This window comes from Eutrigla gurnardus, assembly GCF_963514095.1.
Source record: "Eutrigla gurnardus genome assembly, chromosome: 5".
NCBI lineage: Eukaryota > Metazoa > Chordata > Actinopteri > Perciformes > Triglidae > Eutrigla > Eutrigla gurnardus.
In genome coordinates, this window is record NC_139919.1 from 30,333,858 (window position 1) to 30,358,536 (window position 24,679).

The 24,679-nt window shown below is 43.7% G+C and overlaps 4 protein-coding genes across 6 annotated transcripts in view; all 4 read left to right on the top strand.

Moving 5' to 3' along the window:
- Positions 1-1,025, top strand: part of LOC311014074 (cyclic nucleotide-gated cation channel-like) — a gene marked incomplete at its 5' end in the record, with an annotated part of 5,641 nt that extends 4,616 nt beyond the window's left edge. Inside the window, 2 exons of the mRNA XM_084010447.1 lie at positions 184-561; positions 643-1,025. Of these exons, the coding sequence (XP_083866573.1) occupies positions 184-561; positions 643-825 (561 nt within the window). The 3' untranslated portion in view covers positions 826-1,025. The remainder of the gene's footprint in view (positions 1-183; positions 562-642) is intronic.
- A 494-nt stretch (positions 1,026-1,519) lies between these two features.
- Positions 1,520-4,279, top strand: LOC311013169 (uncharacterized protein). The gene is made up of 6 exons (XM_084009127.1): positions 1,520-1,576; positions 2,516-2,583; positions 2,665-2,784; positions 2,914-3,016; positions 3,336-3,409; positions 4,068-4,279. Exons 2-6 carry the CDS (start codon positions 2,518-2,520, stop codon positions 4,074-4,076), a joined length of 372 nt encoding a protein of 123 aa, XP_083865253.1. The 5' UTR covers positions 1,520-1,576; positions 2,516-2,517; the 3' UTR covers positions 4,077-4,279.
- An 897-nt stretch (positions 4,280-5,176) lies between these two features.
- On the top strand, positions 5,177-7,992 carry fgl1 (fibrinogen-like 1; the record flags this gene model as incomplete). Of its 2 annotated transcripts, none has more annotated exons than XM_084009608.1 (7): positions 5,177-5,270; positions 5,907-6,075; positions 6,223-6,382; positions 6,464-6,552; positions 6,784-6,872; positions 7,334-7,521; positions 7,610-7,992. In XM_084009608.1, the coding sequence occupies 7 exons, from the start codon at positions 5,196-5,198 to the stop codon at positions 7,800-7,802; spliced, it is 963 nt and encodes a 320-aa protein (XP_083865734.1). In that variant the 3' UTR covers positions 7,803-7,992. The 2 variants fall into 2 exon arrangements, with proteins under 2 accessions (XP_083865734.1, XP_083865733.1); XM_084009607.1 differs by having other exon boundaries at positions 5,196-5,326; positions 5,906-6,075.
- Positions 7,993-9,571: 1,579 nt separating this feature from the next.
- snx25 (sorting nexin 25) lies at positions 9,572-24,523 on the top strand. 2 transcript variants are annotated; one of them, XM_084009488.1, is made up of 22 exons: positions 9,572-9,775; positions 10,102-10,679; positions 11,795-11,879; positions 14,176-14,392; positions 15,017-15,189; positions 15,645-15,831; positions 16,338-16,408; positions 16,808-16,998; positions 17,618-17,749; positions 17,844-17,993; positions 18,560-18,688; positions 18,768-18,932; positions 19,453-19,584; positions 20,109-20,249; positions 20,329-20,442; positions 20,666-20,743; positions 22,179-22,262; positions 22,611-22,728; positions 22,887-22,953; positions 23,176-23,357; positions 23,435-23,535; positions 23,629-24,523. In XM_084009488.1, the coding sequence occupies exons 2-22, from the start codon at positions 10,323-10,325 to the stop codon at positions 23,692-23,694; spliced, it is 2,940 nt and encodes a 979-aa protein (XP_083865614.1). In that variant the 5' UTR covers positions 9,572-9,775; positions 10,102-10,322; the 3' UTR covers positions 23,695-24,523. The 2 variants fall into 2 exon arrangements, with proteins under 2 accessions (XP_083865614.1, XP_083865613.1); XM_084009487.1 differs by having other exon boundaries at positions 9,572-10,679.
- Positions 24,524-24,679: the final 156 nt, after the last annotated feature.

Below are 24,679 nucleotides of genomic sequence, written 5' to 3' on the forward strand. Positions count from 1 at the left end.
AAGTCTATGAGAAAATGGTCCTACTTCTCTCCACCCGTGGCTCCTCCACAGTCCAAATATGGTCACTTCCTTCTACTGGTTGCAAAGATTCCAAGCTGTTTATAGATGATCCATATTATATTTATATATATATATTATATGTGTAGTTATATATATTTGTTTTGTCTGCTTTTTTGTGTCGAGGGCGATGTGGGGAAGGAGATGTACATCATTAAAGATGGCCAGCTGGCGGTGGTGGGGGAGGACGGAGTCACCCAGTTTGCTGTTCTGACATCAGGAAGCTGCTTCGGAGAAATCAGCATCCTGAACATCAGCGGCAGCAAGATGGGGAACCGGCGTACGGCTAACATCCGCAGCCTCGGGTACTCGGACCTGTTCTGCCTTTCCAAACAAGACCTGATGGAGGCGCTGCAGGAGTTCCCCCACGCCCGGGCCCAGCTGGAGCAGAGGGGGCGGGACATCCTGCAGAAGGAGGGGCTTCTGGAGGAAGTGAGCGTGTCCGCGGGGGAGGAGCTGGAGGAGAAGGTGGAGAGGCTGGAGACCAGTCTGGATCGGCTACAGGTCAGAACCATTAGACTACTGCTACGACAGCCGTTACCATGGCGACAATAACTAATAAGCTAATAGCTTGTTTCTCCGTAGACGTGTTTGGCTCGTCTGCAGAGCGAGTTCAACTCCTCCCAGCTTCGCCTGAAACGGCGAATCACATCCCTGGAGCACAACGTCACCACGGTGACCACCGGCAGCGGCTTCCTGTCCGACGTCGACGGCATCGAGAGCGTTAACGGCGACGGCGTCTGCAGCGAAATCAACATCCGGCTCTGAATACTGTTAATACACAAGAAAACACCACAAACATCTCACGGAGAGTCTGACGTCAGCTGATCCCGTCGTCTGACGAGATTCTACATCGAACTGTGTTTTATTTTGAAGCTGTCGTAATGTCTGTTTTTTGAATGAGGACTTGAAGTCATCATGGTTACGAATGAGATAGTTTGTCGATAAGTTTGCAGCTTTTCGTGGAATTTTAAAAGAACATCAAACAAATTAGACACAATTTAGAATAATATTGGGCCCCCTAGTGGTAAAATAGGCAATTGAAGACACACAATATTGTGTCTTCAATTGCGTATTTTACCACTAGGGGGCCGAATATCTCAATGAATGCTCGTGGCTGAATGTGGTACCTGAATGCATCATCTTTATACTTAATATTTTTCACAACTAATTAAAAATGTAGATGATCTTGTGTCTCATGTCCTTAATGAATGGAAACCTTTCTTTTTCTTGCTCCTTGTTTCCTTTATCGCAGACGTTTGTAAATGTTTTTTACTCCTTGTTGTTAATTAAACATCAGCAGCTTTGTTATTAAAATACTATTAAATACTACATTTACACTGACCATTTATTTTGAGTCTGGTGTGTGTGTGTGTGTGTGTGTGTGTGTGTGTGTGTGTGTGTGTGTGTGTGTGTGTGTGTTAATGATCAGCAAGAGACTTGGGACCAAAGTCCAACATCACATGGTTTCAGGAAGTGACTTTAAAAGGAAGTGTGAGAAATCTGCTGCGTTAAAAAGGTAGAAACATGCTGTTTGGTTCTCTTACTTTTACTCTAAATCTTTCTTTTTTTAAATCTTGTTGTTTCTTGTCCGTGTTTCTTGCATCTACTTTTATTTTCCTTTCTCAGATGTATAATCTTCTTTCTTGCAGGTTTTTTGTTCCTCATTAAGGGTCTTTGAGTGGGTTTCATATCGTGCGTCTGTGCACCAGCGCCACTTCTTAAAAGTGCCTTAAACTGTCTTTCTCTCTGCTGGCCACCAGGGGGCGACTCCTCTCTGGTTGTATAGAAGTCTATGAGAAAATGGTCCTACTTCTCTCTGCTGGCCACCAGGGGGCGACTCCTCTCTGGTTGTATAGAAGTCTATGAGAAAATGGTCCTACTTCTCTCTGCTGGCCACCAGGGGGCGACTCCTCTCTGGTTGTATAGAAGTCTATGAGAAAATGGTCCTACTTCTCTCTGCTGGCCACCAGGGGGCGACTCCTCTCTGGTTGTATAGAAGTCTATGAGAAAATGGTCCTACTTCTCTCTGCTGGCCACCAGGGGGCGACTCCTCTCTGGTTGTATAGAAGTCTATGAGAAAATGGTCCTACTTCTCTCTGCTGGCCACCAGGGGGCGACTCCTCTCTGGTTGTATAGAAGTCTATGAGAAAATGGTCCTACTTCTCTCTGCTGGCCACCAGGGGGCGACTCCTCTCTGGTTGTATAGAAGTCTATGAGAAAATGGTCCTACTTCTCTCTGCTGGCCACCAGGGGGCGACTCCTCTCTGGTTGTATAGAAGTCTATGAGAAAATGGTCCTACTTCTCTCTTGATGTATTATCTCAGTAAACATGAGTTTATGGTCTCAATCTCTAGTTTCAAGTCTTCTTCAATCCAGCATGATGTTCATTTAGTACATTATGGTCCATTAACTGTATGTGGATACATCTTCTTGTGTATGAATGTGTGTATTTCAGACATGGAGGTCAGCTTCGTGTTGCTGTGCATGACGCTGGTAGCCGGTGTGACACCTGTATCAGCACAGGTAAATGATAATCAAAACAATTATGGTTTGCTTGAGATACTTGAAATATCATCATGTAACAGGTGCGTATGTGTCTTCCAGCCTGGTCTCATAGAGCGCCTCCTACTGGCCACACAGCAGCGTCCCTGGCTCTGGGGGGTCTACGTCTTCACCGTTGGGCTTCCTGCCATTCTCTTCATTAGCTTCATGTGGCCGGACAAGGTAGAGCAAGCATGTGTTTCTCTCTGTGTGTGTGTGTCTGGTCCATCATTAGACCTTAATCTTTTGTGTGTGTGTGTGTGTGTGTGTGTGTGTGTGTGTGTGTGTGTGTGTGTGTGTGTGTGTGTGCAGAGATTCGGACCCCCGGATCAGGAGTATTACTATAAGAAGTCTGACGATGTTCAACCTGATGATCCTGAGTTCTCACCGCGGACGGAGGCCGCGGATGTCAAAGGTGATGTTTTATTCTTTAGATCATTACAAGGACCAGGGTCGGAGGTCAGGCTCAGGACTCTTTATCATGTTTTCTCTACTGGAAGGGCATTTATCATGTTTTCTCCAATGGAAGGGCCCCCTAGAGGGCTCTTTATCGTGTTTTCTCTACTGGAAGGGTATTTATCATGTTTTCTCTACTGGAAGGGCCCCCTAGAGGGCACTCCATCATATTTGAGGCATCCAAGAGGGAACTTTTGCCAGTTCTCTTTGAACATGGGTGCATGTTGTGGTGGAGGTATCCCAGCTGGAAGCAGTAATGTCTTCTCTTGTCTGGGCAGGGAAGGCAGACGGAGCTGAACGAAGGAGGAGAGACCCTCATGGCCACAAGAGGAAGTGTGACTTAAACCTGAAGGTGAGATTAAACAGACAACGTGGAGGAGACCATGCCAACAGTATCAACATCGATCCGTCAAATGAGATTTCTTTTGTTTGTGGCGGTGAAACGTGGGTTTAAAGACCTCATGACATGAAGAACCCGTGAGCACATTTTGGTAAAATGTTCTGGCTCTGTGCCGTCGACCAAAACATCAGAGCACAGCTGTAAATGTCTGGGAAACGCTGATTTATGGGTTCTGGGGAGAGTTTGTTTTTCCATTTTTAGCCGAAATGTCTGTCAGTAACACTCCTTCAATCATCAGCCTTTAACTTTCTACATGTGATTTTAGAGTTTGTTCCGCTGGAACCACGTTTGATGATAGTGCTGATTTCATGAATAAAAAAAGTTTCCGGGGCGGACAAAGGGGTAATATTCTGAGAACTGTTCCATAAGAAAAACAAAACCAAAAGGTCTCATAGATTTACAACTTTAATCCAGGAAATTCAGAGTTTTTCCTCAAAATATTATGTCCTTCCTGGTTCAGTATTTGTATTTTTTAACCTACCATGGCTAAGTGTGGGTAACAAACTGTTATTGTGTGTGTGTGTGTGTGTGTGTGTGTGTGTGTGTGTGTGTGTGTGTGTGTGTGTGTGTGTGTGTGTGTGTGTGTGTGTGTGTGTGTGTGTGTGTGTAGGATGATTGATCGCTGCGATGAGGAAAGCACCACCAACACACAGAGGATGCCGGTCGATCACACCTATTGATGATGGGATCAATCTGAGGGTGTAAAACACAACATATTATATTGATTCTTTGGACATTGATACGATATTAGCTCTGAGGTCACAAAGTCTACCTCCATCATTCTGATTTGAGTCAGTTCAGGGCCGTCAATATGACAATATTGTATAACTGTTACTAATGGACTTGATCTGGAGGAAGGAGCTTGCCATCAGAATTTCAAAATAAAGGCGTATCTTAAATGTGATATTTATCCCCAGCTTTGTCACTTTGATATTGGATCCAATTGTTTACTTGACAATCATTTATCATCATTTATTGTTTATTGTTTTTAAAATCATCATCATTTTTATTATAATCACTATTATTAAGCATACTATAATCAGCTGTAAGTATGTCAGGAGGTTCTGCTAGATTGTTTTCTTTATTGGCTGTTCTTCATTATTTGGATTCATTATTAAAGCCATCGTTTTTTAGATTAAAACACAGTTTGAAATGTGCATATTTGGGTTCTTGCTGTCGTGCATGTGTGTTAGCTATGAAGCTAACCCCAAAACCTGGTCTTAGCAGAGCACCAAGACTGGAAACGAGAGTCCTCGTCTCCTCTTCCTTCACAGAACACGAACCTCTTCTCCACTCACATCATCCTCTTCTGTGCCGAGACGTCCTCCTTCCTTCTGACTGCTGACCTTCAGTGGCATTTAGCCGCCTGATGCTCATTTAGAAACGACGACAAAAACCACTCCCCGAGTCTTTAAATGACATGGAGAGGGATAAGAGGCCCTGAAGGAGCAGGGAACTCAAAGCCTGGTTTCCTTCTGATCAAATCAACATGTTTGCAGAGGAATGTTGCTTTATTCTGCCATTTATTCATATAACAACATCTTCTTTTTATTCCATTACATAAGAGGAAAAAAAGAGTTCTATTCTCCCTGAAGGTGTGTCTACTTGTGTCCTGCATACTTGGTTTGATTTACGACTGTAGAGAATCAGGCATCCTTCAGTTCTCCTCGGACGCTCGCATCCAGATGTTTCTAAAAACCTGGTTCAGCTGAACTCTTCCTCACTGCTGTGTTTGAGGATGAAGACGATGGGAGGCTGGCGGCTGCTGCTCGCCGGGCTGATGCTCCTCGCTGCTCGTTATCCATCCGTCTGTGTAAGTGCTCTGCTGCCGATCACTCAGGACGTTATAGATTCTCAGCCACAGATCTGGAACCATCTTTTATTGTGTGCTTTTTGCTTATGTGCTCATATCATTTGGAAATGTATTGTGATCTTTATGTATTATGATGTTTATGTACATCGGTCACCGCTGTTGACAGATGTGAAGTAACAAAGTACAAATGCTTTTACTTTACTTTTAATTTTCTGACAACTTTTTCCATTTCCAAACCAGGCTCGTTACTTTAGTTTTAATGCATTTGAGGGGAATTATCAATTTGTTTTCTCTTATTAATATGATGCTAAATTCAGTTAAACTTGTAAAAAAAAACAGCCAGTAAAAATTTCCTTCATAGGGAAACGTTTTACTTTTACTTGAGTAAAGAAGTAGAATCAGTACTTTTTGAACACAAGTATCTTCTACTTGAGTAGAGAACGGCTGTACTTTTAATGCCTCTCATGTAAAGGAAGGTCTAACTTTACTTCTACTTTATGAATTTACAAGTTTACCCTTTTTTCAAGCTGCATGCCTCAGTCCAGCGTCTGAGCTGGATTTGGTTTTTAACAGCTGCAGTGATGTTTTACCTCAGCGTCGTGGAAGGAATACCATGCTCACATCTCTTGTGCGTAGGCGTCAGACGGTTGCCGTGGCGAGGTGGCTCGTCTGCAGGAACGGGAGAAGCATCTGAAGGGCCAGCTACAAACCCAAGAGCTCCTCCTGCACAGCCTGAAGCTGCTAAACCAACCTGGCAACGTGGACCAGGCCGGACCCGACCAGAGCCAGGACACCCAGCACACAGGTCGATAAAAAACACATTTAAAATCATCCTGTTTCGGATCTCACAGCTGCAGAAACAGGAACCAGATGATGTTCTGCTGTGTGTGTGTGTGTGTGTGTGTGTGTGTGTGTGTGTGTGTGTGTGTGTGTGTGTGTGTGTGTGATATAGACTGCTCCCAGATCTTCAGGTCTGGCTCCAAATCCAGCGGTCTCTACAGAACCAGACCCCTCGGCAGCCCCGGTCCAGTCGGGGTCTACTGTGATATGAGTGATGGAGGCGGCTGGCTCGTCATTCAGAGACGCATCAACGGAACAGAGAGCTTTAACAGGTGTGACGTCTGACAGCGACCAATAATGAACTCATATGTATCATGTAAATCTGCCTGTCTGTCTGCCTGTCTGTCCACCAGGTCATGGGCGGAGTACAGAGATGGTTTTGGAGACGTGAACGCAGAGTTCTGGCTCGGAAATGACAACCTGCATTACATCACCACACAAGGTCACTTCTAAAACAAACCTTGGAAGCTGCACTCATTCATATTCACCTCTCACGTTTAGCATCTTTCTGCTAATCGTTTTACTTTTCAAAGCAGCAACAAAAAACTGTGAGAATGAGTAAATATTGGACAAACATGTTTCATGTAACCAGAAACGTGTCTGTGTTGTCTACAGCTTCGTCTGTTCCCTAAAGCTCTTCTGTGCTGATGGGTTGTTTGATTGTCGGCTACAGGGAACTATTCTCTGAGGATCCATCTGGGAGACTTTGATGGTTACCAGCGATACGCCGAGTATAAGGACTTCAAAGTGGCCAGTGAAAAGGTGCTCATGCTAAAAGAGACGCATTTTTTGGGGGGTCAAAATAAACAAATATTCTATCATGAAACAATAAATCTCAGGTAGGCTAACTACTTGGGTGCATCACTTTATTTTCAAGGTATTTTACCTTTTTCTTTCTTAATGAGTGGCTAAGCCCCGCCCCTTCTGGTGTCCCACAATTCAATATTTATGAAAAAAATATGAGAGACAAATATATTTTGGATGCCTTTGAATCGTGCCATGAATTACACATGTTTGTCAATTTAAAAGCAGCTAGCCTGTCTCTTTCCAGGGTTAAAAAGCTCAGAAATACCACATAATATCCCTCTAATATCTGCAGTAACAGAAGAGGAGAACATTCAGGGAGTAACTGGGAGTCGAGAGCTAACGCAGTGACGACCTGGAGCTTCATATTCAACGTATATATATTTTAAAGCAAGCTCTCCTCGTCCCTCCCTCTGCAGGATCACTACCGCCTCAGCTTTGGAGACTACGTAGGAACGGCGGGAGACGCTCTGTCCGGAGGCTTTCAGGTGGGCGTGTCCCAGTGGGCGAGTCACCAGGGCGTCGCCTTCAGCACCTACGACCACGACAACGACAACTACAAGGGAAACTGTGCTCAGGAAGACAACGGAGGCTGGTGGTTCAACAAGTACGACTTTTGTTGGTATTTGCACGCAGCAAGAAGTTTAACAGTCATTCATTTACAGTAGAGACCAACTTCCAACGCCTTTCCCCAGGTGTCACTCCGCCCACCTCAACGGCAGGTACTACCCCAACGGGCACTACAGCGGGCTGACGGACGACGGCATCGTTTGGTTCACGTGGAGAGGATGGTGGTACTCCCTGAAGACGAGCGTCATGAAGCTGCGTCCCACCGACTTCAAAATTGATCCCGTTGACGACCCCAATGCCGTTCATCGCAGATCCTAGATCAGATTTAAAGACCTCAAGACAGAACAAACATGCATCAAGTGTTTATAAATCATGTTTAAAATTCAAAATCACACTCTTACATAAATCTCATACAGGCTGCAGACTCCGGTTCTGAAAAGTGAAGCCGAGGCTGAAGTGCCTTAAAACTGTCATCCTCCTCTCTGGTTGTATAGAAGTCTATGAGAAAATGGTCTCAATCTCTAGTTTCAAGTCTTGTTCAACCAGCATGATGTTCATTTAGTACATTATGGTCCATTTAGAGTCCACCAGACCAGAAAGCAGGGGATGCTTTAGGGGGTGGGGCTTACCTGCTGATTGACAGGTCACTACCATGCTACCAATGCTAGTTAGCTACTAAGATGACTTTAACATTTAGCTGTAAAGTTGACCTTGAATTATAAAAGCTAACTTTGTTAGCAGCTTCACACCAGAATCCACATGGATCCAGATCCAGTAAGGGTGCTGCTCGGGTTGCCGCTTCCTTTACTCTCAGATTGAATGGATAGAATGAAGGAGCATTAGAGTAAATATAGAAAATATTAAACGTACATTTCTGAAGTGGAATGAAAGTTACAATCCAGTGGAAGCGTTACGACATTAGCAGCTTCAATAGCAGCTTATTTGTGAGAGGACTTGTGAAATCTTTGGCCTGTTTTAGAAACATGAATATCGTAACGGGAAGTAACACAGCTGCCTGTTTTAGTGGAGAAAAGGGAAATCTGATGTCAGCGTCTGGAGCCGTTATCACGTCGTTGAGACGGCTGCAACAAGAACAGGAATTGTTCTTTCATACAATTATATATAAGATCCAAGGAGCCACTGAGCTCCGTACTGATTTATTATTATTTACTTATACATTAATTAACAATGGGGGATAGGTTAATTGGTGACTCTAAATTGCCCATAGGTGTGAATGTGAGTGTGAATGGTTGTCTGTCTCTACATGTCAGCCCTGTGATAGACTGGCGACCTGTCCTGGGTGTACCCTGCCTTCACCCAATGATAGCTGGGATCGGCTCCAGCCCCCCCGTTACCCTGAATACAGGATAAGCAATGGATGGATGGATGAATGAACAATGCACATTTATAGAGTTGTTTTATATGGAAGAAAAAACCCAAATATAAAGGATTCTGTTTGGGGTTTTTGTATCCTCTGAAACACTGACAGGTCGTTTGTGAACTACATCCAGCTTTGTATTGTAACCATGATTCACAGAATAAAACAAGGAAACATTTACTCTCATCCATTGCTTTATTACATGTTGTTGCATGAGCAGTATAAAAGGTTAAAATAATGACATCAAATGTAATGTATGTACTTAATCAGTAATCAATGTGATCACAATGTGATGTCACCCCTAACTTTTTATTTATTATATTTATTTATATTTTATTGAAATAACGAATATACAATAATTTTAATAAATACATTTTAATCCTATTTTAGCCGATAAACTATCAGTTGAAATTATTATTTGTCATTACTGTGAAAAGAATAATGAAAAACATGATTTTGTATTAATACTATGCCATAAACCATTAAAAACACTCTTGAGAGGGAACGGGGAGGGATGTGGCTCGATGTTAACGCGTAGCCGCCCAGTCGCTCCCTGCTTTCCCACCCAGCGCGTCCACAACAACGTTAAAACCAAGTCCGCCCACCGTTCTGTCGGGCTGTCTGGATCCATAAAACAGGCGCGCCTTCCGCCGTCAACACGCGCGCTGATTGGCTGACGGGCCTTTCAACGCTTGGAGAGATTTGTCACTCCGCTGGAGCTCCGAGGAGGAGGACAAAATAACAGTGGCTTGTTTTTGTGTTTTTCCATCTGTTCGGGGGATTTTTAGACGCTGATACATAAAAAAAACCGTTTAATTCGCTGCTGGCAAAGCCTCGCGATACGTTACTTTACAGAGAGGAAAAGCGAGAATGTAGTGTTGTTATCGCGCACCTTTTTTTTTTTTAACGATAGGTAAGTAAGCTAACATTTCTTAGCGAGCGAACGTAGCTAGCTGTCGGTGTTCCGGTTGGTTCCGTAGTTAAACACCACAGTTCGTAGTTAGCAGCCGATTCTCGTCTGTTGTGTATTTGTGTTGGTGTTTTAAAGCAGCTAACAGTTATCGGCGTCTGAGCTCAGCTTCATGCTAGCCCGGTTGGTTAGCAACAGTCGCTAAGCTACCCCCCCTTCCCTCCTCCACCTATCTGTCTCCAAGGTGACTGTGGATGTTGCTAATCACATCTATCCCGTCACCCCGGGTCTCCCTCTCGCTGTCTCTCTCTCCGCCTGCTTCCCGGCAGCTCCATCCCGAGACGACCCCTCCCCCCCCGGCGTCCCTGCTCTGTTGCCCGGCTTCGCGGCTGCCGGTCGGCGGGGGCCGGGCCCGATGCTAGCAGCGCGGAGGAGGAGGAGGACGAAGCGGCGCGGCTCGGAGGAGGAGGAGATGTCATCGGAGCGGGGGGGATGCCTCGCCTAGCTAGTAGTGACACACATATATGGATGGTGGGGGGGTCGCAGCAGCATGCCCGACCCCTCGACTACCACCGCACCGCTGGCCGGAGGGAGTAGCAGCACCGGCGGAGGAGGAGGGGGAGAAGAGGGGTCCATGTCTGCCACCTCCACCACCTCCTCTTCTTTCCGGTTCGTCCCGGCGTTCTGCCTGGGCGTGGTGGCGGCGGTCGTGTTCCAGCTGGCATGGGGAGGCCTCACCCTCACCTCCTTCTTCTTGAAGCTGTTCATCTATGTGTCCTTCGCCCTGCTGTGCTTCCTGGCGGGGAGTTTCGCTCTGCTGGTCCGGAAGAGTCCTCTCAGAGTCAGCTGCTTCGGCAGGAACAGACGGCAGTCAGCTGTTCAGCAGGAGTTCTTCAACAAGCTCATGGTAGGCATGCTGGTGTCTCCTACTTTTCAAATAACGTGCATACATTCACCCATTCATACACTGATGGTGGAGCATCTCATCTAATCCAACTGGAACTAGCTTTCTGGGGCAATTTGGGGTTCACAGGTACACTTAGGGTCACATGATCCAACCCTGAACTCAGAAAACATCCTAAACAGACTAGGGATACAGGATTTAGAGAAACACACTCACAATACGTTGATTGTGGTGATAAAGGTAGAGAGTGGAAAAAAATATATATACAGGATACAATTAATATACATATAATTAATTGGTATTTTCATTTTATTTATAATATTTGTATCCTGTATTTTTAATCAGGCTCTATTTTATATATTTATATATATTTACTTTATTTATCCTTTATCTATGCAGGGAGACCTTATGATTTATGATCATCTTATTTAAGGTTATTTCTTCATTGAAAGTCTCATCTGTGATGCAGTAAAAAAAAATATTAGTTTTTCTTTATTAGTGATCATCAGGATAACATTGTGAATCATAACTATTCCGGCCAGGAGAATCGACCCAGGCTCCTAACGGACACAACTTCGTTTGATATTTCTCATTAATTTTTCATAACTCTTCTATTTTGCTCCTCTCAACTGCTTCATCTTCTTCCCTCCTCGGTTATTCCCCTTCTCCCCCCCAGCTTTCTCCTCTCGCTCATCGTTTCTCCGGATCCTCGCTGTGTCGTTCTATAATAGATGAGGTGGAGTCATGCTGCTGGATTTAGACTCAGTTCGACACGCGCAAGACATGCCGACACGGACGTAGAGCAATTTATTCTGCGAGGAAAAGTGATGGTGTCCCTTTTCCAACGGTCTGATGGCTTGCCTCTAATAGGCAGCCACAACCCAGCGGCTGCCTTTCAGCAGTGTGCCCTCGCCGCTGTGCTCTGACGACTTATTGATGTTGACAGCGGAGGAGGATTGTCACAAGCATTTGTCTGGCCGACACGTTGTATAAGCTACGGCACATCTGCACTGCCTTGTTTGCTCCAATGTTGGCGTAATAAGGCACAGTTCTCCTCCTGATGTTGCCCAATATTCCTGCTGTCACCGTCTGTGATGTGATGTATTCTTATTTTTCAGGCCCGTTTCCTGGTGCCGGTTCAGGAGTCGAGCCAGAGCAGGAGGGTGGTGGTGTCACACAATGTGGACAAAGCTCTGAAGGAAGGTAACGGATCACCTTTTCCTTTTTTTTATATAACTTTGTTTCTATTGTTTTGGGAAATACATTTACAAACACAAATAGGTACGAGGAACAAAACATCAGAAATAGAAGGGGCTCATTAACTGAGTTGGGTGCACTATCAAATATGCTGCTGGCATCAATGCTTGTTGCAGCTGTTGCAGCTGTGTATAGTCGCATAATAATTCATTTTTTTATCATTGTAAATGCTGACATCGTTGATGCAAAATCTGGGCAGTTGGGTTTAAAATCGAAACTCTGTAAATTAGGAAACATTTCTGCAGAAACTTCTGTTTTTGAGAAAACTGCTGACTGATGGAGCTCTGATTGTGTCAGTGATGTCTCCCGCTCACACTGGATTACAGCAGTGCAACATCCTGGTCTTAATGTCCTGTTGACACACACACACACACATGGCTGCCAAGTAACAGATGGCACCAGGATTTACAACAAGGGTGTGTATTTGCATATGCTCCCGTGGGTGTTTAGAAAGGCTTTTTTGGGCGTAGCGTGGTGCGAGTTCATGACGGCGTTGTTGGATTCACAGTGGAGACCCGCCGTGCCGATTCCTTTTTGATAAACGGTGTTTGTGCTGCTCAGTTCTTGGATTTAAATGAAGCACTTCCATTCAGGGCATTAGCTTTCCCAGGGGGAGCGATCCTAATCAGGGGATTGTTTTGATTGTTAAGAAGAGCACACAAGAAATCGCATTAAAATCACATATTAAAAGGGATTTTTCTGTAGCGGAACAATGGAAATGATCTCACGGGCAGTTAAACTCCTAGTTAAAGTTGACTTTCAATCCATGCACTGTTTTAGTCATCTTATTTCTAAACCACTGAGCCTTTTTTATGGAAAGGCTGGCTGGAGGCTACACACTAGACAGATCACAGGACTCATACAGACAAATGCACTCTCAACTGCAGATAATAGAGGCACCGCTTCACCTGACTGAAATCCAACACCAGGACCAGGACTCTCTTGTAAAAGAGATTTTTAATCTCAATGAGACATTTTTCCTGTCTCCTGTCTGAGACAAATCAAGAACCTGTAGAAAGCTGACCTGATTTTTAATTTATGGCTTTGAGGAAAGACAGTATAAATTGGGGGCATCCTGTACATAGACTCCTTTATGGATCAGATCATGCTATAACCCTCGTGTCACGTGCGATACCACGCCGTCCACCGTGTCGGCTCTTTGGCGATCCGTGCACAGATGTGAGGATCTCTTCCAGTCGTCGCAGCTGCAAGACGAAAATATGGTTCCTTTCCTGAAAGGATCTGAGGAAAGATTGATTTGAGTCACTTATTTCATGGAGTTCTACTTAAGTTCTGATTCAAAGAGGGGGGGGGGTACCACACCGTCCTTCAAAGCAAGCCTGCATTAGTTCCAGTTATCAGTATGCAGTCATAACGGCATTAACGTTGAAATGTAGCTGTTGAATTTAACATGCCGTGTGGAATACTCTCTGTGCAGCACATTTGCTTCTTGTTTAAGCTGCTATCGTCGTGCTGAGGTTTCTTTGTGTGTCTGTGATGGACACTGATCAGGGTCTCCTCCAGCACCTGCACCATGTCATAGGAGAAGCTGCACAGATAGAAAATAGACGTTTGCACGGTACTTTCTGCGCCGGTACTTTCTGCACCGGTGCTCACCTGCATTTTTTGGCGAAGTGAAACCAAGTACAACGCCCACAACAGTCCAGTCCAGGCATTCATCACAAACACTTGTTAGTACATGAAATGTGCAAAGAAAAAGTAGAATATTTGTGCAAAGATTGCATCTTTAAACATTTAAAAAAAAGTATATTTCTCTCTCTTCTTAAGGATAAGTACCGAAATAAAATATACAAAAAAACGTATGTTTATTAGCTCCAAATAAGAATACAAATGAGGCACAGACCTGCATGTGTTTTGTCCCATAATGTAAATGTCATGTGAGTCATTCAGAGTCACCTCCGGGAATTAACGTCTTCTGAAGAAAGTGAAAGCTGACAATGCTTCTTAATTCCCAGGAGGTGACTAACTAGAATGAATCACAAGACATTTACCTGAGAAGAAGAGGAAGAAGAAGTTACTACACACGTAGTTCCTCTTATATCGAGCTAATAAACACATCTGTTATTTTCTTTCTTACCTATCCTTATAAGAGACAAAATATTTAAAGATGAAATATTCCACATGTTCTTTCGCCCTCATCTTGTGTGTGTATGTGTGTGTTTATGAGAATCTGTAAGTTGATGAAACCAGTCCACCTCCCAACCCTCCTTCTCCCCCCCAGTGTTCGACTACGCCTACAGGGACTACATCCTGTCCTGGTACGTCCCCCTGAGCCACGACGAGGGCCAGCTGTACTCCATGCTGTCCGAGGACTGGTGGCAGATGATCGGCCAGATGAGATCCCGGCTCGCCGACATCGACCTCGTCAACGTGGTGTGCTACGACACCATCCGGATCCTGCACACACACTTCACCGACCTCAAGGCTGCGTCTGCAAGGTACACACACACACACACACACACACACACACACACACACACACACACACACACACACACACACACACACACACACACACACACACACACACACACACACACACGCACACACACACAAACTCCAGGATGAAAGTCGTAACTCTGTGGAAGAAACAAGGTGTTCAGCACGGTGAAATAATTTGTTCTCCACTTCTCAGTTTGCTGACTCACCGTTGCTTAACAGGATCTATTAGTTTTGATTGATTAATGGAAAGTTCCCCACCCCCAGCACTCTTTGTACCCGCCACTGTAATTTTCTGGAGGCAGACGGGGTGAAATTATGGCAATTTAGTGCCGCGCACAAAATAATCAAATTCACTTCCTTTTTTTCTCCAGACAGCAGCAATGATTCACACATGCCCTGTTTTCATGATAAGTCAGACTGGTGATTAGATCCCACTACAGAGAAGTCTGGCCTCCCTCAGCTCTAATAGTTTGTAGGAGTGATGTAGCGGCGCCGGCGTGTCAGGTTCAGTCAGGTTTAACAGCAAAGACAGTGGAAGGACACAGCCGAAGCAGGAATAACTGTGTCCGACCCTCTCGTCTCTTTCTGTTCACACTTGAATCTCTTTGGTGTGTTTGCAGACCGGAGGAGTGCACTCGGCCGTTTCCTCTCCATCCCTGTTTGGTCAGTCCAGACTCTGAGCTGACCTTCCTCCGCTGCGTCGCCAGAATCCTGCTGCTATGTCTTCTTCCACAAAAGGATGCCAAGTCACATACACTACGCTGCTGCCTCACAGAAGTCATCACTACCAAAGGTACCGGCTGTCTGTCTTGATTTTAACATTCTATTACATTTTTATTTATAGAGCCCCGAATCACACATTTGCCTCAGAGGACGTTACAGTCGTAAAACATCCTCCAACAAATCAGGAAAAACTCCCCTATAAATCCTTTCTTAACAGGAAAATAAAAGAAAGAGACACTGAAGAGGCAAGAAAACACCCCACAACTACAACATAGTCAATCCATGACAGAAATTATGTGATGAGTGTTCAGTGAAAACCTGAAAGTATTTAACGCATTCAAACCAGCAATTTAGTTTCTGAGCATCCAGCATTCACACCTTGAATTTCTCCGTGAATGTCTGAACTTAACGGGGTTTCCTAGAAGCAGTCATTCAGACTCTATTAACAGCGTTTGGTTGATTTTAATTCCCCCTTCATGCGTGCCGTTTTCTACATCTGTGCTGATGTGCGTCTGTGATCTCCAGTGTTGAAGCCTTTGGTGGAAGTGCTCAGCGACCCAGACTCCATCAACAGGATGCTGTTGTCTCAGCTGGAGCAGAGGGAGCAGCAGGCCGAGCAGCAGAAGAAAGCCTACACCTACGCTGCCTCCTACGAAGACTTCATCAAACTGATTTCAACTTCTGCCGATGTCAATTTCCTCAAACAACTCAGGCAAGACACGAGAAACACACACACACACACACACACACACACACACACACACACACACACACACACACACACACACACACACACACACACACACACACACACACACACACCTGGACAGACCTGGACAGACCTTCACACCTGCACCTGCACTGAGACTATATATATATATATACTGTATACTGTACATACATATACATATACGTACATTGTCTTCCTTTAAATGAGCCACACCAGCGTATATACACGAGTACACACAAACGTGTTAACCAGACAGTATTAAACCCCAGCCCATTTGCCGCTGTGGGGTTACCATGGGAACAGACTGTCTCTATGGCAATGTCCTAGACCTAAACGAGCGCTGCTGGACATGATATAGTTTTATCTTGTTGGTTTGAGAAACACTGGCCCGATAGGGAATCATCTTGATGTATTTGATCGACTCTAAATGTAATGTTTTTATGGCTTGATTCCAACATCCGATGTTAAATGTCTGTCTCTGTTTGTAGGTATCAGATAGTGGTGGAGATTATTCATGCCACCACCATCAGCAGCCTCCCGCAGCTCAAGAAGCAGAAAGGTACAGAAACACCTGCTGATATGACAGGAAGGCCGAAATGATGTACAAAAATACAGTTTTCAAGTTTTCTAATGGTCCTACTTCTCTCTGCTGGCCACCAGGGGGCGACTCCTCTCTGGTTGTATAGAAGTCTATGAGAAAATGGTCCTACTTCTCTCTTGATGTATTATCTCAGTAAACATTGTAAACATGAGTTTATGGTCTCAATCTCTAGTTTCAAGTCTTCTTCAATCCAGCATGATGTTCATTTAGTACATTATGGTCCATTTAGAGTCCACCAGACCAGAAAGCAGGGGATGCTTTAGGGGGCGGGGCTTACCTGCTGATTGACAGGAAATTGTTTATTGTTTATTATGTGGATCGCACTTTTCTTTCAACCTGGCTGTCTGTCTCTCCCAGAGCGAAAAGGGAAAGAGTCGGCGGCCATGAAGGCAGACCTGCTGAGGGCCAGAGACATGAAACGCTACATCAATCAGCTGACCGTTGCTAAGAAACAATGTGAGAAACGCATACGTCTCCACGGTGGACCAAACTACGAGAACAACGAGGAAGGAGGGGCCGAAGACAGCGATGAGCCTCAAAGTCAGAAGGTAAGACTCGTATGAGGTCGACGAATCCACTTTGGTTGAAAAGAAGATGCTGAATAATTAAAAATCTGAATATGTTGTTCATCGAAGCTCTAGAGATATTAACAGGGTTGGTACGGGTGCTGGAAACCACTTGAAAACACTTGAATTGTAGAATAAAGTGCTTGAAAATGCTTGAAATGTCTGTTCTATGTGATATAAAGCAGAGAAGCATGGAAATGCACCTTGAAATGCTTGAAAAGTGCTTGAATGTGACTTGAAAGGTGTATGAACCCTGTATTTATCAATCTCCATTGTTGTGTGAGTTGCTGAGTGTTTGGAGACGTCTGTCTTCTCTCTGCTATAATGGGACTATAAAAATACAACAGCCATGTCTGTTTGCAGAAATGACTGTACTCAGGGATGAGATGTAAACATTAATGGCATCTATCAGCTCGCTAAGTGAGCTGGAAGCGACTACAGCGGATCATCTCCAGTAACGGGGTCGTTATTTCTCAGCGTTGCAAATGTTTTTTCTTTTGTCGTCTATATCTCCAACACTCAGGCACTAAAAGAGGAAATCATGTGTATTTTTTATTTTGGGGGTTCTCAGAATTAAAGACATTCTCTCCCCCACATCCAGATTCTCCAGTTTGATGACATCATGTGTAACCCCGGTTACAGGGAGCATTTCAGAGTTTACATGGAGCGAGTTGATAAGAGAGCTCTGATCAGCTTCTGGGAGCTGGTGGAAACGCTGAAAACTGCCAACAAGGTGACTCCAACGCTGCTAATAAGCACCGAGGCTGCAGGGGAAAGTCAAATAGTGATGAGTGAGCATTTCCTTCCTTCTACTGTGTGCCGTACAGAACGAAGTGCCCCAGATCGTCGGGGAAATCTACCAGAAGTTCTTTGTGGAGAGCCGGGAGATCCCGGTGGAGAAGTTCCTCCTGAAGGAGATCCAGCAGAGTCTGGTGGGGAACCGAGGAACACAAGTCTTTGTGAGGCTACAAGAACAGGTAATGGAGTTGAAAATACTTCAAGGTTTGAAAAGTGCTTGGATGTAGAATAAAGGTCTTGAAATGTGTGTTGTATGTGATGACATCTATGATAGAACAGAGAAAAGAAGATCTCCATATCTGAGGGACTGAAAACAGCATTTTCTGACATTTCTTTATGAAAAATGACTTTTGATGATGAACAGATGATGAAAATAGTTGGTGATTATATTTCTGTGGATCTGTTAGTGGAATTAGTTTTCCTTTCATTTGTGGTCCTTCTGTAAAAAGCTGTCTCCAAACATCATGTTGGTTGTTTAGAGGACAATAACATCTCATTTAATGTGATGAACAAGTGACATAATAAGTAGACTGAATACTGACCATTGGATTGATACAAATATGGAGTTTACCACAGCTGGAAGGGGCTGGAAAAGCATGGAAATGCACCTGGAAATGCTTGGAAAGGTCTTGAATCTGACTTACCTGAGGTAACTGACTGTATCTGACTGACTTCCTGATCGGAGTCGCCTGATGACGTTCCTCTGAATGATCTAAATGAAGCGTTGGCTCTCTACGTCCTCTAGGTGGCGGAGACGATGAGAGAGCGATACTACCCCTCCTTCCTGGTCTCTGACCACTACGATAGGCTGATCAGACGAGACGAGCAGCACAGCCAATCACAGTGCAGCGCTGAGGAAAAGGAGGAAGAAGGGGTCAGATATATAAACAATGTTGTACGTCTTTCCCCCCATGCTTTTCCATGTTTAATACATCTCTGCGTTGACTGTGTAGTGCCCGGGTCTGGATGCGGGAGAGGAGGTGGGGGACGAAGGCAGTAAACGCATCAACGAGCAGGCCAGCTACGCCGCCACCAAGCTCCGCCTACTCTACGACAAACTGGAGTACAAGCGACAGGCGCTGGGCTCCATCCAGAACGCTCCCAAACCTGACAAAAAGGTAACGAGGCATCTCCAGAACAGAAGATGTTAATCTGATAATAAAACCCATTTACTCACTCTTCTTCATTACTTCTTATCTATGTAATGTGAATTATTGTTATTTATTTATTTCAAATTCTGACTGAATTTAGAGTTTGGATAAAATAAATAAATATGCAAGAAACTATAATAATATCTGAAAGGAATACACGAGAAAAAACTTTTATTTTGTAAGATGCTTGTTTAGTAAAGTAAAAAAAATATATAAAAGTATAACAGAGGATATGAATTATGGAGATTAAGTAAGTGTATACTTCTTCCCACTGCTTTTCGGCCATGTAAAAAAAAAATGTATTCATATATCTCTGTGCTTTCTAGTTGTGTAATATTTTATTTTCTTAGTCATTTTGACATGTTTGAAATAAAAACTCTTAATTTAAGGAATACCACAACACTCGAGGTTTAAACACTCCTTAATGTCACTGCTTCATTGGACTGCTTTGATTCCAGTTAAATGTGTGCTCTGTGTGCGTGGGCAGATTGTGAGCAAACTAAAAGAGGAGATCGGTGCCATGGAGAAGGAACACGGTGAACTCCAGCAGCACATCAGCAGGACGGACTGGTGGTGTGAGAACCTCGGCCACTGGAGGGCAGCCATCACTACTGCAGAGGTAGACTTCTATTCTGTTCTCTCTGTTGCTGCATTTACTTTGATCACACATTAAAGAAATTAGATCCAATTCTGATTCCTGACGCTTTCGTATGTGATTCTGAATCAGCAATGGGTCACATTTTGATGCTATGTTTTTCTATATGAAGACATTTAGTAAGTCGATGAATAGAATTTCACTGAGCATCAACATTCTCTCTTATAAGGGTAGAAAGTTCATGAGATCTGTGTGGAAAAACATTCAAACCTTGAAGATGCTTAACGATGACTTCTACTTACTTTATCAGCAATGATATGTGGTTTCTTTCTTTGGACAAATGGACTTAAAAGCGTCTGCTAAATGCCCTAAATGTAAATGTAAATATAAGAGAGGTGTGCAGGGATTCATCTGACTTCATTAACAGCAAAAACATGCACCTCCTCTAAAGAAGCAGAAATATATTCTTGTATATGAGTCAAACTGTCAAGTCAAGCTGATGTTAAGTGTGTAACCATGTAAACGTGTGTGTGTGTGTGTGTGTCCAGGCTACAGAGGAGGGTGGGGAGACAGCAGCCTGTTACAGTGTGTGTGTCAGCCTCTCAGAAGGGGAGGAGGCGGCCAACAGTCGCTGGAGCGTCCAGAGGAAACTCACCGAGTTCCAGATGTTGCACCGGAAACTCACAGAGGTAACGACGGCGACACACCCGTATGTACCAGCTTTTCATTCCTGCACACCAGTAAGCAGATATCTGTCTTCTCCCTCAGTGTTTCCCGTCGCTGAAGAAGCTCCAGTTACCATCGCTCAGCAAACTTCCCTTCAAATCCATCGACCAGAAGTTCTTAGACAAGAGCAAAACTCAGCTCAATGCCTTCCTCCAGGTAAACACGCACGCCTCACACGCACGTGTTACTGCTCACCAGAGGATCACGTTGTTCTGAAAACACGTGGTGTGTGTGTGTGTGTGTGTGTGTGTGTGTGTGTGTGTGTGTGTGTGTGTGTGTGTGTGTGTGTGTGTGTGTGTGTGTGTGTGTGTGTGTGTGTGTGTGTGTGTGTGTGTGTGTGTGTGTGTGTGTGTGTGTGTGTGTGTGTGTGTGTGCGCAGCGTCTGCTGACAGATGAGCGGTTGTGCCAGTCGGAGGCTCTCTATGCGTTCCTCAGCCCGTCTCCAGAGCACCTCAAGGTAACTCTCCCTCATACTTATACCTTATACTCATACCTCTACTACTCATACTTATACCTTATACTCATACCTCTACTACTCATACTTATACCTTATACTCATACCTCTACTACTCATACTTAAACCTTATACTCATACCTCTACTACTCATACTTATACCTTATACTCATACCTCTACTACTCATACTTATACCTTATACTCAAACCTCTACTACTCATACTTATACCTTATACTCATACCTCTACTACTCATACTTATACCTTATACTCATACCTCTACTACTCATACTTATACCTTATACTCATACCTCTACTACTCATACTTATACCTTATACTCATACCTCTACTACTCATACTTATACCTTATACTAATACCTCTACTACTCATACTTATACCTTATACTCATACCTCTTCTACTCATACTTATACCTTATACTCATACCTCTTCTACTCATACTTATACCTTATACTCATACCTCTACTACTCATACTTATACCTTATACTCATACCTCTACTACTCATACTTATACCTTATACTCATACCTCTACTACTCATACTTATACCTTATACTAATACCTCTACTACTCATACTTATACCTTATACTCATACCTCTACTACTCATACTTATACCTTATACTCATACCTCTACTACTCATACTTATACCTTATACTCATACCTCTACTACTCATACTTATACCTTATACTCATACCTCTACTACTCATACTTATACCTTATACTCATACCTCTACTACTCTTACTTATACCTTATACTCATACCTCTACTACTCATACTTATACCTTATACTAATACCTCTACTACTCATACTTATACCTTATACTAATACCTCTACTACTCATACTTATACCTTATACTCATACCTCTACTACTCATACTTATACCTTATACTCATACCTCTACTACTCATACTTATACCTTATACTCATACCTCTACTACTCATACTTATACCTTATACTAATACCTCTACTACTCATACTTATACCTTATACTAATACCTCTACTACTCATACTTATACCTTATACTCATACCTCTACTACTCATACTTATACCTTATACTAATACCTCTACTACTCATACTTATACCTTATACTCATACCTCTACTACTCATACTTATACCTTATACTAATACCTCTACTACTCATACTTATACCTTATACTCATACCTCTACTACTCATACTTATACCTTATACTCATACCTCTACTACTCATACTTATACCTTATACTCATACCTCTACTACTCATACTTATACCTTATACTCATACCTCTACTACTCATACTTATACCTTATACCTCTGCAAACTCCTTTGTAAATAACCGTTGGGTCCTCGTCTGTTGTATTTGTCATGTATGTATCTGTGCAAATAGATGTGTAGTGATGATGGTGTCTTGTTCGATGCTTGAAGGTGATGTCAATCCAGAAGAAATCCTCGTTCTCTCTGGCCTCCTTCCTGGAGCGGCTGCCTGGAGACTTCTTCTCCCACACTGAGGTACTCCATGACTCCTGGTTCATACGTGTATTTCACTCTGGAGACCTTTTACATGCACAACAAACACTATCAACACATTAAAGGAAAGAAGAAGCAGCAGTTAAGGTCCTCTTTAAAGTGAATGGAACTTGTGGACTGTCTCAAGTACGCATGTTCCTCACACTTCCTCTAGAGGGCGCACCACAGAAACCAGACCGTCTTTGGAGACCGATTCTCTGGATTTCAGGCGGTTTCACACTAAATGTACCTGGCGTATGATTCTGTAGTGAATTTGAGTGAATCGCTGATTGATAAAACTGAAGCCTCGTCTCATCGGATGGCGTGTGCTGCGTGTGATGGCGTTTGTAGGAGGAGGCCGACGACGACAGCGACTTGTCGGACTACGGAGACGAGGTGGACGGGAGGAGAGACCCTCTGGCCGAACCCTGCTTCATGCTCATCGGGGAGATCTTTGAACTCAGAGGAAGTGAGCAGAACACCGTTTTAATATCCGTATTCAATAAAACAGATATAAGAAACTAGATATGAATGGCTTTGTTTTAGCTCTGAGTGAATTGATCTGATCCGTTTCCTTCTCTCACTGTCTGCCTGTCTGTCTGCCTGCCTGTCTCCCTCCCTCCTCAGTGTTTAAGTGGGTGAGGAAGACTCTTATTGCACTAGTCCAGGTCACATTTGGGCGAACTATCAACAAGTAAGTTTCAGCAAGGAGGCAAAACATCTAAACCTCTAACAATGACAACTATTGCATCATTAGTTCCAATCAGACCTTTATTGATTTGATTTATCTATCATTTATAGGCTGAACAAAATGTCATGTGATTCCAGGATGTTTTCGTTGCATCTTAAGCGTTTTATTTTGTGATTATGGGGATAATATGGAGAATAATGGTCTGTTTCCTGCCCCCTCTGTCAGACAGATCCGGGACACGGTGAACTGGATCTTCTGTGAGCAGATGTCTGTGTGTTACATCAGCGTGTTCAGGGACGCCTTCTGGCCCGACGGGAAGCTGGCGCCGCACGTCAAGGTGCGAACCGACGCCGAACGCAGCGAAACCAAGGAGCGGGCTCAGCAGAAGCTGCTCGACAACATCCCAGGTACGTGGGCGCAGGAAACCATCCAGAGGTTTTATGGAAGTCGTACAACGCGTCTGACCTCTTCACTTTGGTTCCAGACGCACTGGAGAAGCTGGTCGGACAGCAGAACGCCCGCTACGGAATCATCAAGATCTTCAACGCTCTGCAGGAGGCGAGTGCCAACAGACATCTGCTCTACGTAAGAACACAAAAGTACTTCAGACTTAAATGTTGGTCACAGAGAAGGATGTGTGTGTAATTTAATTTAATTTCCTCTCACTGTCTCCGTCAGGTGCTGATGGAAATGCTGCTGAAGGAAGTGTGCCCTGAACTCAGCGCCGAGGTGGACAACATCTGATCTCACACACGCACACATACACACACACACACTCACTCATCACAAACAGAGTCTTTGGATCTTTTTAGGCCTTTTTCTGGAGCGGACCAACCACAAACTGCCAACTAGACAGGGAGACGGCCTTTTTTTTGGCTCAATGCAGTTGTGTTGGTCGGAGCTGAGACTCTGTTGGTAGACGTGAACCCATGAGAGGCTGGGCCGACGCCGGACGGAGGGGGGTGTGTTTGACTTTGTTGTGGCACAGATCTAAACGTGTCGGTCCGAACGGGCAGAGACCAACATGGGAGTCTGACTTCTTCCTGTGCGGGCTAACGAGACGGATGAACGTTTGTACCTGGAAGTCCACATTTTCACACAAGAACAAATTGTATTTTTGACATCATGTGAGCCATGGCTGCAGTTTTTTTTTTTTTTTTTTTAATAGCACTGAAACATCAGATCTGTACCACAACAAATCTCTGTTCCCGTGTAAATCGTGGCGGTCTCTAGACTACAAGTAGAGACGGAAACAAATAAACAACTGGATCAGATTTTAGGGATGAAAATCTAAAGATCTTGATTAAAATGCAGCAAGACAAGTTTAAGTTCAGATTCTGTGTCGCCCTCTAGAGGCGAAGTGTGTCATTGCCTACAGACCTCTGAACATTCCTACTACACACAACCTGAGCAACACTTGTGTCATGTAATTCTTGGTAAGGCGTATAATTGTGCAATATAATGTCATGTAAAAGTCATTGTGATTATTTTATTTATGATTATTATTGATAGATTTTATTTTTACCAAAAATTGTTTAGAGAGCGTTTATATAAGCAATAAATTGCAAACAAAAAGTGGAAGTGGCTTTTTTTATTTTCTTTGCTCAAAATGAATATGAATATTGTAAATATAAAATACAGCTAGTATTGGCATAGACTGTCCAAAGTTATTTGGGGAAAAAAATAATATTTTAATTGAACCATTCCTTGACTTAATAAATATATATAT